The 11,441-nt window shown below is 44.3% G+C and overlaps 1 protein-coding gene across 1 annotated transcript; it reads right to left on the reverse strand.

Annotated features, from left to right (window-relative positions):
* Nucleotides 1–1,610: 1,610 nt before the first annotated feature.
* On the reverse strand, nt 1,611–7,920 carry LOC139547486 (protein phosphatase 1A-like). Its single transcript, XM_071356368.1, has 5 exons — nt 7,462–7,920; nt 6,138–6,709; nt 2,178–2,295; nt 1,829–1,943; nt 1,611–1,695 (listed from the first exon to the last, which is right to left on the reverse strand). The coding sequence occupies exons 1-5, from the start codon at nt 7,865–7,867 to the stop codon at nt 1,611–1,613; spliced, it is 1,296 nt and encodes a 431-aa protein (XP_071212469.1). The 5' UTR covers nt 7,868–7,920.
* Between the last annotated feature and the right edge of the window lie 3,521 nt (nt 7,921–11,441).

An 11,441-nucleotide genomic window follows, 5' to 3' on the forward strand; every position in this document is an offset into this window, starting at 1 on the left:
AGGGCTGAGTGTCTGCAGGTTTTTGCTCCTCCGTTGTACTTGTTTGATGAATTAAGGTCACTTATTAGTAAAGAACTCCCCTCACCTGGTTGTCTAGGTCTTAATTGAAAGGAAAAAACTAAAACACGCATTTGACGCCCCTGGTTTAGATGCATGCAACTGGCCAAAAGACAGTTCTGGAATGATATCAATGGTTCGTTATGGAACTGTCTTGTATTCTTCTCCCTTGGTCCTTAGTCTAACCCTGTAGTGCTGTATCTATCAAACATTTTAGGAGTAAGAGCCCACTCCGCTCTATCAAAAATCCCAGAATGTCATTTTATTTCATTGATTTATTGCCCCTTAAGGGCTTTAATGCGATGCCCATACAGTCATCAAATCACTGACATTTGTGAAAGTTCTCACGGTAATCTGTTGCGCTGCCGTATCCTCTCGGATCCCACTTCCTCCTGATTTCATAGAATTCAAAACAGACATGCTGCAGCAGTGTTTGATCTCGAGTCTAGCTCGTTTTGACCTCTGACCTCTGTCATGGAATACAGCTGCTACGTTCATCCGTTTGGTATGATCCGAAGGAGGAATAAAGTAATTGTACAGCAACAGAGGGCTTTGTAAGGCAGCGCAATGACATGTATTGAAAAGAAGACATGCTAACAGCAGAACCACTTATTTTCAAAAACAGAAGAACAATTTACCTGTAGCTACACTACTCTACCTGTCACACGGGTCTAAATCATGTCTAACTGTGAGCATCTGTGCTCTAAACTGCAAAAGGTTACAGTGTGTGTGCTAATAATCCCACAGCCCATATTATCCACTCACTCACTCACTCGCACACACATTCACACACACTTGGACATATGATGTTGTGTCCATCATCGTCATGACACCCATCTATTCATGTCACCTATGCTCCCTCACAGGATTATGCAGATTATCTAGTGTAGGCCATGACATCACAGGACACGTGCATATCGGCGCCTTCACTGGTCTGCAATGGTTGAAGGGGTGTTTTTTCAATTTAATTTGATGCGGCAGTATGGAGTTGCACACTGCTTAAACATATCAGTTGGATTTTAAATGAAATAACATGATCAGCCTTATTCGTAAGCTTCTAGTCTTGAAGGAAAGGAACTACCCAGGCACCTTAAAGTGTAAAGTAAGAAAGTTAATAAATATTATATCTAATTATCATGTATTTTAAAGAATAGTTTTGGAATATGTAATTCTTCCCTTGCTGGAATAATGCTAACTATTTGATATTTTCTGATGGTACAGTAGACTTGTTGATAGACAGTGTAAATGAGGAACAGAGAAGAGATGATTGGCTAAGGGCAGGCCCAGGTCACACCCCCTCCCACCATAGTTCTTTATTTAGCTATTGGCTGATTCCTCAGCTGGAAAGCGGAGGCCCCAATTCTAAATGGTCGCCATGGATACGCGAGGCTGAAGAATACATTTCCATGGATACGACTAGTTGGACTCTTCAGATCCTCCGATGTCCTGGAATGCGACAGGTCAATTACGTGTCAGGGGGAAAAAATAACTTAGTTACTTTGTAGTCCAGTTTGCACTTATGTGTTTAGTGAGACAGAGGGCACACTCTTGCACTATGTTTGGTCATCTCCTACCATTGGTTCCAGAGATCTGAAGGGCGTTACAAACTTCTGATATGCAGAGATGACACAGTCTCTTCTGCAAAGGAAAAAGAGAAGAAGTTATGACAAGTTATGAACATTTAATATGAACAATTACTCATTCACACACATCTAGGCCTCTTGTCACTTTTTGATCTCTGACTGGTGAGTCATGTGATTGAGTGACTTACTTGCTGGTGACTCCTCCCCCTGGTGGCAGGCCAGGTATGTCCTCAGAGACCAGAAACTTCATCACGTACAGCAGGTCCGGGTCCTTGTCCCGCGACTTTAGCAAGTTGACAATCTCTAAACACACAGACAGAGAGAAAGGGAGAGAGTGCCGTAATGATCAGTCCCTGTTGTCAGAGGGGAGAATTAAGCTGCTCTTGTCTCAGAGCTGTTGTTATTGTTATCAAGTTTCATTTTGATGTGGGGTGATGCCATATTAATATGAAAGCCTATTGTGAGTGAGACCAAGCCAAGATGGTTTAGAGTCGCATAGTAAGCTTAATCGCAACTCAAGCCTATCGAAATCCCTACCTTCCACTTTGGCCTCGAGGATTGTCTCTAGCTCGGCCTCTTTTTGTAGGGCCTCTTGTGACACCTGGGGTGCACCAGGGAAGGTCACGATGATGATGCTCATGTTGTCCAAACTACCCTGTAGGGGGCGACAAAGAGGCAGATTGATATAGGCACAATTCTATGAGCTCTTGTAAGAGAAGCATAAGCCAATATTTTATATGAATAGGAAACATTGTTGGCGTATGATTCATTTCAATAATGTCATTTGTTACCCCAAACATTGAAAAGCTAAATGAAATGTCATGGGGGGTGGGAGCTGTCATATTGCTGAAACTATTGATTGTTTACTTGAGGAATAATGTGATGATGAGGAATATTCTTTGCATGCTCAATGATAATGTGAACAGAAGATAAAATAAGTGTCATTGTGACATCACAATGGAGAACAGGACTATGACGTCTCAGAGTGCACTGTGTTGTGTAAAAATATTCTCAGCTGGGAAGATTTTTACATGGCACTGCAGGTGGAGGGAAATTGTGATGTCATAATGTGTGTACTGACAGAGAGCAGAAATTAGAATTTTGGAAACGGGTCACAATGGAACAGTAGGACGTAGAATTAAGAATTAGAATACCAGAATGGACATAAGTCGCTATGGATACTAAATGGCTAAAATATAATGATGGTCCAAAGTTCAGCCAATATTTGCCAGTGCTGTGATAAGATATTGTGTAAAACTATGAATGTGAAGAATTTATCTGCACTGTATGTGTGTTAGCTAGCTAGCCAGACAGTTTTAGAGGAGTGATTCCATTAATTAATATGCCAATATTCCATTCAAACAATGCAGTCAATCCACAGCCATACACTGGCTCAAATGAGTTGATGATATGTCTTACACAAGTTGTAAATGCAACAAGTACTGATATTGTATCATATAATAGCACTCACAGCTTTCCCCAAAAACTAAATCTGGACATTTATGTCTGTTTACATATATTTTAGAGGCTATTCATACATTTGTATAAACCTGTATAAATGGTATTTATAATTATATGACAATATTTTAGGTTGACTATAATTCCATTACACAATTTATGAAACATAACATGCTTTACATTTACATTCCTGCATAAGTAAAAGCAGGAAATGCATCACCTATGTCTCTACTGCCATTCATTCCAATTAGACTGGTTTTGGATTTCTCCCTGATCAAGATGGCTGCCATTTCACCCCATTCTGGAATTGTGAGGGATCATGACATAGCCTCTGTAGTAATTTAATAGGATCTCTATGGGGACTAATTGGTTATTGTGATGTCACAGAGCTGAGAAGCTAGGTTCACTGTGTGCTACAACAAAACCCACCTAGCTGAAGTACAGACTCCAAGGAGGTAAGCCTGTTCTGTTGCCGTTGATAAAGTGAGGCTCTTCTTGGACAGGTTAATAGGCCTAGCTCCCAGCTGGTGTGGCCTTGAGACCCTGACAGTCTAACACACACACACACACACACACACACACACACACAAACACTCACCCATAATCCACTGTGTTGCCCTCACCTCTGTCCCTCTCTCCCTCCCTCTATAACTCCCTCTCATAATCCTGCTATTTAGAGGACAGGTACAGGTTGTGCCATTGTAAGTCCTAACCAGCCTAAGCAGACCTGAATAAGATAACTGCTTACATAATGCTTGGTACATTAGGTATGTACCGATGTAGGCCCTTCAACACACACCCTGTCCAGTGATGAGTGCCATCATGTACTCCCCTTCACAAAGGTGGTGACCCTTGTGACCTATATCATTAGAGCCCTATTTCTAAACTTTCTTGCCTGGCTAAAATATTAGAATCCTTGATTAATTCTCAGCTAAGATCTTTCTTATCTTTCAAATGTATTCTAAAATGTACATCAGTCAGGTTTTAGACCAGGTCATAGCACTATCTCTGCTGCAACCCTAGTTATAAATGATGTGGTTAACTATATGGATAAAAGGCAACATTGTGCTGCCCTATTCATTGACCTGTCAAATGCTTTCGATACTATTGATCACTCACTGCTAATTCGGAGGCTTTCCTCAATTGTCCTAGATCAGGCTGCATGTAACTGGTTTAAAAATGAAATGATAGATAGAACTCTATGTGTCTACTGATGGTGTTAAATCAGGTTTTCTGGATATTACGAAAGGTGTCTTGCAGGAGTCAATTCTGGGTCCTGTACTTTTTACTGTTTACGTTAACAAAATCAACTTATTAAAAAAAAAAAGTGTTACCTGCGCTGTATACCGATGATACTGTTGTGTATGCTATTGCCCCCACGGTTGACCAGGCTCTATCTGAACTACAGTCTGCCTTCATTCTAATACTGAACTACGTTATTGACCTGAAATTAGTATCGAGTGCAGGTAAAACAAAGTACATATTGTTCTCTACACTCTTAGAAAAAAGGTGCCATCTAGAACCTAAAAGGGTTCTTCGGCTGTCCCCATAGGATAACTCTTTGAAAAACCCTTTTTGGTTCCAGGTAGAACCCTTTTTAGTTCCATGTAGAACCTTTTACACAGAGGGTTCTACCTGGAACCAAAAAGGGTTCTATCTGGAACCAAAAGGGTTCTACCTGGAACCAAAAAGGGTTCTCCAATGGGGATAGCCAAATAACATTTGTGGACTCTTTTTTTTTTAAAGAGTGTAGAGCGCATAAAAATAACTCTGATGATTTAAAAATATGTACTTTAGATGGTGTCCATATTGATCGTGTCCCTTAGAAATATCTTGGATAGATGAAAGGATGTCTTTTTATAAAGCATATTGATGAGTTAGTTAAGACGCTGAGAATAAAAGTGGTCTTCTTTGACAGAAATAGGTCCTGCCTCTTGATAAATATTAGAAAGCGGAATATTCAGTCGAAGTTCCTTTAGGTTCTAGAGTATTGCGACATCATCTATATGAACGCAGCTGCCACTTCATTAAAGTTGTTAGATGCAGTATATCATAACGCACCGTGCTTTATTACGGCCGACAATTTTAGTACTCATCACTGCATTCTCTACCAGAAAGTTGGTTGGCCCTCTGTGATGTCACGTAGGTTGATACATTGCTATGTTTTAATTTATAAAGCCCTTTTACAAAAGGTCCCACTGTACCGGACATCATTACTGAACTTTAGACATTCGAGTTACCACCCCCGGTCTCAGGGATGGTTAACTCTGGAAATTCCTTTGGTCTCTACTGAGTTCGGTAAATCTGCTTTTAGTTTTCTTGCACCTAATTTGTGGAAAAATCTTGAAAATGTTCTTAAATTGGATGTATTGGTGCCTCTAGGGCAATTCAGAAAGCTGATTGAGGATCTTATTACTGATAAATGTTTATTTTTTTTATATGACCGTGTTTTTCTTTCTGCTTTCATTTTGTATTTATATTTTGATGTGTACATTTTCTGTAATTTCTGTAATTCAGGGCTCATCTGTAAAATAGACCTTTGTCTCGGTATGACTCCGTGATAAAATAAAGAAAAAAGAATCATCTTGAATTAAAAACAATATTTAGACTGTATTTAGAAAATGGCCATTGCCTATCGAGGAGACTCCCTGCAGTGCAGTGTAAGTCACCTTGCTGTACCAACCTGGCTGTGTCCTGCTGTTAAATCCTCTGACTGATCTAAACACTGAGTATTGGAATGGTATTAGTCTCCAGGACTACAGGAGGGGAGAGGACAGCCAAGACCTGGGGATGATATCATTGCCTGAAGATACTGCCAAAGTCCTCTTAACCCTCTCACCCCCGGCACCTTCTGACTTTCCATACAATGTCCAATTATGGTCATTGTTGCAATTTACTCACTTTGGCAATTATTGAGTGTGAGTATACCCCTTTTGAAGTTTATACTCTGGTCCTGCATATGTACCCATATAGAGCAGGCAGAGGTTTAGGATCAGTGTGACTCTGCATGTAGTGGGATCTGATCATTTATACACTGACCTTATAGAGGCAGAGGTCAATGACCTGGTTGCAGATCTCCCTCAGGTCATCGCACACCTGCAGGCGACTGTGGACGAACGCACACAGCTCCTCGTTGCCGATGGCGTCCCACACTCCGTCACAAGCCACTATGAGGAACTCGTCTTGCGGGGACCTCTCCAGCTCGTACACCTCTGGCTCTGGGGAGACCAGCTGCTCAGTCTGGGACCTCCAGTCCACCTCCTTAAAGTCAAAGTCTCCCAGGGACCTGGACACGGCCAGGGAGCCGTTCACCCTATGCTGGGTCACCGAGCCGCCCGCGTTCTGTATCCGCTCCTTCTCCCTTGGGTTGAAGGGCTTGTGGTCCTCCGTGTAGAAGATGACCTGGCCGTCACGGCAGAGGAGCGTCCGCGAGTCGCCACAGTTGACGAAGTAGACGTACTGCGGCGAGAGCATGACGGCGGCCGCCGTGGAGCCGCTGCGCTCCCAGCATTCCTGGCGCGTCAGCGTGTGCATGTGGCTGTCAATGGCCAGGAAGCCCTCGACGATCCCCTCCTTCACGTCGTCAGGGTCCTCCTGTGCCTTTACGCGCCCTGGAGGAGAGATCAATACGAGTTAACGACCTGGCCTATATGTGACAAATAAACATAATTAGGTCTCGCTGCCTAAAATCGACATGCAGAAGTTAACTACAGTCTGGCCAACTACAGGATAACTACACATAGTTACAATTCAATTCAACTTTGACCCCCAGCCTTACCAGCTTGGTTCTAGGGGACAAATGCCCATTGTGCCCTTCCAGAGCCCAAATCTCAGAGCTCAGATTGTAGTCCTCTGAGGTGACTGTCTGTCTGTCTTGCTCGTGGCATTATTTTTAATTAATGCCATGTAGGTTAGGATTAAACGTTTGTCTTGAGTTAAGTAGCAGACACTGTAGGCTCAAGTGTCAGATTAAGTATCTCATACTTCGGGCCAAGAACAAGGATCAAGAGGTTTTCAACAACAACAGCTGTCAGCCATGTTGTGCTACCATGTTTAGGTTTAGAAAGTAAAACCAAGAGAGATAATGCCTTCGGTATTCAAGATCAAGATTACACTCTCCCTCATACACCATACACATAGCCTACTGCACAGCGGCACCTTGTCATCGCTCAAATTGAAGACACCCATGCCTAAGACAAAGTTGTTCATGGATTTATCAAACAATATCTGTCTGTGGAACACACACTGGAAATAGGTGTTGTAAAATGCTTCCCTACTACATATTCCCTTCAAGTGAAAATGAATTAGGCTGCCAACAATGATTATCAATCCGTTAGTCAAAGTGCGCGGCCCAATTTGGTACCTGTAGCGAGGATGTGTTGCAGCAGGTTATGGGAGCAGTACTGTGCCACCGTGTTGCCAGCGTGTCCATCAAACACTGCATAGTAGCCCCACTCCGCCAGCTCCCCTCCCATCTCCGGCATGCAGGTGTGGGCGTCCTCCATCTGCGCCCTCCAGCCCTGCATGCTGGCCGTTGCATAGTTGACCCCCCACTGAGACCTCCCCTCGGCCGTGTGTTTATCCAGGATGGGCCGGTCCAGGTAGACGCTCGGCCCGTTATCCTCATCACTGAAGTCCTCTTCGTTCCCCTCCTGGCCATCCCTCTGTCCCCCCTTAAAGAAGAAGGTGACCATCTTCTCTGTCTCCTTGGCTAGCTGGCGGAGGAAGGAGGGCACCTCCACGGTGCTGGCCCGCCTGGCCGTCCTCATGGCTCCTCGGAGGCGCCGCTCGAGTCTCTTTCCTGACCTGGCACTGGTCCTCTTGTTCCCCTCTCTCCTCCTTCTCCCAGTCTGTGTCCCCCGCAGCAGGTCCAGGGCAGTGGGTTTAGCTGGACACGCTGAGCAGGTGGACAATGTGTCAACTCTGGACTGTAGAGTTGTGTTCAGGTGGGCTTCACTAGATACTGGCAGAAATCGTGGTGGCCATCCTTGTCTTTGTAAACCTAGCTTGTGGGCGTAGTTTCTGGATTCCTAGCGTTTGTCTCAATGTGTATGTGCTGTGATATGTGGAGTGTATGTGTCTGTATGGTGTCCACTCTATCTCCTTCTCTGTCTTTCTACAGTTCTTTCTCTCCTGTCCCTGGCCAGTGTTTGCCCTGTGATGCTATTGGCCTAAATATCTCTCTCTCTCTCTCTCTCTCTCTCTCTCTCTTTCTCTACTCTACTCTACTCTACTCTACTAGATAATCTCCAACCTGCGAGGGATCTTAGATTAGCACTGCATGACCGAATGTACAGTATGGATGATGAGCCTGTCAGCGTTTCATAGCAGCACGGTGGACAGATAGAATGAGCTCTCCAACTCTCTGTAACTGGATCCCCGCAGTTTATTTTCAGAACTGTCAGCAATTTATTCACTGAATATAGTCCACCACACTCTTTCTCCTTTTCTCTCCTTCTCTTTAACACGATGCCACACACACAACACACACACACACACACATTAGAATGGATTAGCCCATCAGTGACTCATCTGATACGGAGGACCCAGATTATTATCCAGGTGTGTCATGATTAAACCAGTTTAACACAAGTCAGTTCACCTCATTACTGATATAACTGAAGCATGAGGGAAATCCTCACTCAACAGGTGTGATCCGGGCCCCTAGCTATCGTATAAGTATAGGCATTCCCCTTCCACCTCTGCTGTTTCTCTTAAGACAATTACCTGGTGTGTATTTGCAGCTTCTGACCTATTTTGGATGCAGTCGTTCTGGCGTGGTCTAGTAGATTACTGGATTTAAAGTTGTGTATACATGAGGTTGGGAGCTGATCACGCTATCTATAGAGCCCGTTATAGGTCGAGTTGTGTGTTTAGGTTGGGAATGGGACCCGCTATATGGTGGTCAGATACAGAAGTGAATGAGTAAGTAACCTACACATGCACTCGCCTCTGTATTTATTTGGACAGTGAAGCTAAAATGTGTACATTTGGCTCTATTCTCCCACGTTTTGGATTGGAGATCAAATGTTTCAGATGAGGTGACAGTACAGAATGTCACCTTTTATTTGAGGGTATTTCTCATATGTGTTTTACCATTTAGAAATGAATGCACTTTATGTATATATTCCCCCCATTTGAAGACGTGTCTTTTACACAAATTCACTTGTATATTAAAGTAGTCGAAACGTTAGTATTTGGTCCCATATTCTTTGCATGTGACTTGTGGTTCATTGTGACTTGTGGCTCTAAAAACTTGTTGGATGTATTTACAGTTTGTTTTGGTTGTGTTTCGGATTGTACCGATGTACGCTGAGAGTCGGGAAGCAAGTTCAGGGAGTGAATACGTTTAAGAAATAAATGAACAAAACCAGAAACACAAACAGCGCACTGACATGAAACAGGAACAATGGCGACTGGGGAAGAAACCAAAGGGAGTGACATATAAAGGACAGGTAATCAAGGAGGTGATGGAGTCCAGGTGATGGACATTATGCGCGTAACGGTGGTGACAGGTGTGCTCCCTAACGAGCAGCCTGGTGACCTAGAGGCCGGAGAGGGAGCACACGTGACACGGATTATGTTTTGCCCAATAGGAACTGAATGGTGAATAATGTATTGTGTCATTTTGGAGTCACTTATTGTAAATAAGAAGAGAAGATGTTTCTGAACACTTCTACATTAATGTGGATAATCGTGAATTTATTGTGAATAATGATGAGTGAGAAAGTTACAGAGGAAATGCAAATAGTCTGGGTGGCCATTTGATTAATTGTTCAGCAGTCTTATGGCTTGGGGGTAGAAGCTGCTAAGGAGCCTTTTGGACTTAGACTTGGCGCTCTGGTACCGCTGCCGTGCGGTAGCAGAGAGAACAGTCTATGACTTGGGTGACTGAAGTCTTTGACCATTTTTTGGCCTTCCTCTGACATCATGTAGTATATAGGTCCTGGATGGCAGGAAGCTTTGCCCCAGTGATGTACTGGGCCGTACGCACTACCCTCTGTAGCACCTTACGGTTGGATGCCAAGCGGTTGCCATACCAGGCAGTGATACAACCGGTCAGGATGCTCTCGATGGTGCAGCTGTTGAACTTTTTGAGGATCTGGGGACCCATGCCAAATCTTTTCTCCTGAGGGGGAAAAGGCATTGTCGTGCCCTCTTCACGACTTTCTTGGTGTGTTTGATATGATAATTTGTTGGTGATGTGGACACCAAGGAACTTGAAACTCTCGACCCACTCCATTACAGCCCCATCGATGTGAATGTCATGTGGATGCCCTCCTTTTCCTGCAGTCCATGATCATCTCTTTTGTCTTGCTCTTTTGCCACACTGCCAGGTCTCTGACCTCCTCCCTATAGGCTGTCTAATCGTTGTCAGTGAGGCCTTCCACCGTTGTGTCGTCAGCAAACTTAATGATGGTGTTGGACTTGTGCTTGGCCCCGCAGTCGTGGGTGAACAGGGAGTACAGGAGGGGACTAAGCACGCACCCCTGAGGGGCCCGCGTGTTGAGGATCAGCTTGGCAGATGTGTTGTTGCCTACCCTTACCACCTGGGGGCGGACCATCAGGAAGTCCAGGATCCAGTTTCAGAGGGAGGTGTTTAGTTCCAGGGTCCTTAGCTTAGTAATGAGCTTCGTGGGCACTATGGTGTTGAACGCTGAGCTGTAGTCAATGAATAGCATTCTCACATAGGTGTTCCTTTTGTCCAGGTGGGAAAGGGCAGTGTGGAATGCGATTAAGGTTGTGTCATGTGTGGGGCGGTATGGGAATTGGAGTGGATCTAGGGTTTCTGGGATGATGGTGTTGATGTGAGCCATAACCAACCTTTCAAAGCACTTCATGGCTCTTCATTTAGGCAGGTTACCTTCACCTTCTTGGGCACAGGGACTATGGTGGTCTGCTTGAAACATGTAGGTATTACAGACTCGGTCAGGGAGAGGTTGAAAATGTCAGTGAAGACACTTGCTAGTTGGTCCGTGTATGCTCGGAGTACACGTCCTGGTAATCCGTTTGGCCCTGCGACCTTGTGAATGTTGACCTGTTAAAAGGTCTTGCTGACATTGGCTACGGAGAGCGTGATCACACAGTCGTCCGGAAACAGCTGGTGCTCTCATGCATGCTTCAGTGTTGCTTGCCTCGAAGCGAGCATGAAAGCATTTAGCCCGTCTGGTAGGCTCGCGTCACTGGGCAGCTCAAGGCTGGGTTTCCTTTTGTAGATGAAAGGGAGGAGACAGGTTAAAGAAAGATTTTTAAGCCTTGAGACAATTGAGACGTGGATTGTGTATATGTACCATTCAGAGGGTGAATGGGCAAGACAAAATATTTCAGTGCTTTTGAACGGGG

Source organism: Salvelinus alpinus, chromosome 21 (assembly GCF_045679555.1).
Source record: "Salvelinus alpinus chromosome 21, SLU_Salpinus.1, whole genome shotgun sequence".
In the NCBI taxonomy this organism is placed as follows: Eukaryota; Metazoa; Chordata; class Actinopteri; order Salmoniformes; family Salmonidae; genus Salvelinus; species Salvelinus alpinus.

What these genes read in the sequence shown, in the direction of transcription:
- LOC139547486 (XM_071356368.1), bottom strand. Translation starts at nt 7,867, where the DNA reads ATGAGGACGGCCAGGCGGGCCAGCACCGTGGAGGTGCCCTCCTTCCTC. An exon ending in GCAACACATCCTCGCTACAG is followed by an intron (nt 6,710 to 7,461) that starts GTACCAAATTGG and finishes TCTCTCCTCCAG; the next exon opens with GGCGCGTAAAGGCACAGGAG. An exon ending in GGGGGAGGAGTCACCAGCAA is followed by an intron (nt 1,696 to 1,828) that starts GTAAGTCACTCA and finishes TTTCCTTTGCAG; the next exon opens with AAGAGACTGTGTCATCTCTG.